We start from the raw sequence: 1,807 nt of genomic DNA, 5'->3' as shown, positions 1-1,807 counted from the left end.
TTAGCCCGAGACCATGTACTAATGCAGGGACTTTGGCCCAATTTGAAGCAACTTTAAAAATTCGTAAAAAATCCAATTTGTATCGGAATGAGTTCAAACTTTCTACACAACATAAGAACATGTATATGTATTAGGGTATATTATAAAATGAAGAATTCTCTACTTTTCAATTTTGGCAAAATTTGGCCTGAGACCCTGTACTATAGTACAGGGACTTTGGCCTGATTTTGAAGCAACTTTAAAAATTTGTAAAAAATCTAAATTTGATCAGAATGAGTTCAAACTTTCTACACAACATAAAAACATGTATATACACATTCTAATGTACACATGCAGTAAATTAATATCCTTCTTACATTCTAATCCAAAGTTATAGTACACCTGTTCTTCAGTCAGGTCATAACTCAGGACACTTTCATTGCGTAGCAGATAATCATTATTATTAACACCGTCATTAGACCCCAACAGACCCCCTGTGGTACCAGAAAATTCAGGACCCAGCTCGACTCCCATGTACAAAAATCCCTCTTGCTTCCCAATATTTAAAACAGCTCCAGACCCGGTACTAACAATCATAGAGTCACCACTGTTTAGTATGTAGACATTATTAATGTGGGCGGGGTTGGCTGATGAGAGGTGGGCGTTATTGTATGTTCCTGTTTCCGTGACAACGAGGTACTCCCCATCCCGTGGGATGTCCCTGTGCTCTGAGTTTCCAATGTAAAGTACAAAAGAGCCGAGAGAGTTTAGTTCAAACTGGACCAGCTGAGAGCTAGCACTCTTAATAGCAACAGCTGTTAATACAGTCGCATTACCTATGAATAATTATTATTTAAAAAAGATTGGCTAGAATTCACTCTGTATATGTTTTATGAATAATAAATAAATAAATAAACAAACAAACAAATAGATAAATAAATAAATAAATAAACAAACAAACAAATACATGTAGATAAATAAATAAAAAAGTGCATTATAACTAAAACATTTTAACACAAAAATGAGCTGCTACATGTAAATTTATACAATACATACAAGTACATGTACATGTACATGTCTTATGTTCTTACCTATATATGCTTGCAGTCTTATTTGTACATTAAGTTCATGTACTGATGATTGTATCAACTGATATTCACCGACTCCATTGAATGTGAACGTGCTTCCATCAAACGTCTCAAAGTGAGGGTCACCCCATATGAACCCTAACAGGAAGAAAGGAGGATGAGAAATAATATACATGTACATGTGCTTGTATAAATAGAAATTATTAATACAGTATATAATATATATATATATATATATATATATATATATATATATATATATATATATATTTGCTGGTTGTATAGTTGGTTTTATAGTTGTCAAACAAAATGCAGAACTCAAACAAAAATAATTAAAATTTTAATGCATAATTTGGGCAGATCATCCATGCAAATTTAAACCCTCAAAAGTTTCCAGAAACAAACATGATCACCCTCTCTCTCTCCCCCCTCTCTCTCCCTCCCTTTCTCTCCCACACTCCTCTCTCCCTTACCTGAAGTAAGTGGTAGATATCCTTCACAATTAGAGGATGGTCTGTATTTATAATACAACACACAATTATCACTCTCAACACAACAATCTTCAAACGGTCTACTATCACTGACCAAATGTTGCTCAGGATAAAACAATGAGTGATAATAATGATAGCTACCAGAAGCAACAGTGTCAACCACTAAAGATCCTAAAGTATCGTAGCAGCACTCAAGCCCGTGCTGTGACCTTGTTACTACTGCTATGGCACAGTTATTCCGTGAAGGAT

General features: G+C 34.5%; 1 protein-coding gene across 1 annotated transcript; it reads right to left on the bottom strand.

The window, feature by feature from the left end:
* Window positions 1–356: 356 nt before the first annotated feature.
* On the bottom strand, window positions 357–1,581 carry LOC109592161 (sushi domain-containing protein 2-like; the record flags this gene model as incomplete). Its single annotated transcript, XM_020007694.1, has 3 exons — window positions 357–815; window positions 1,071–1,205; window positions 1,541–1,581. Coding segments are annotated over 3 exons (635 nt in total), but the record flags the coding sequence as incomplete, so codon positions are not given.
* Window positions 1,582–1,807: the final 226 nt, after the last annotated feature.

Source organism: Amphimedon queenslandica, unplaced genomic scaffold (genome assembly GCF_000090795.2).
Source record: "Amphimedon queenslandica unplaced genomic scaffold, v1.1 AMPQUscaffold_6117_Cont21921, whole genome shotgun sequence".
NCBI lineage: Eukaryota > Metazoa > Porifera > Demospongiae > Haplosclerida > Niphatidae > Amphimedon > Amphimedon queenslandica.
The sequence above is the reverse complement of the archived record's forward strand: the minus strand, read 5'-3'. Positions and strand labels throughout refer to the sequence as shown.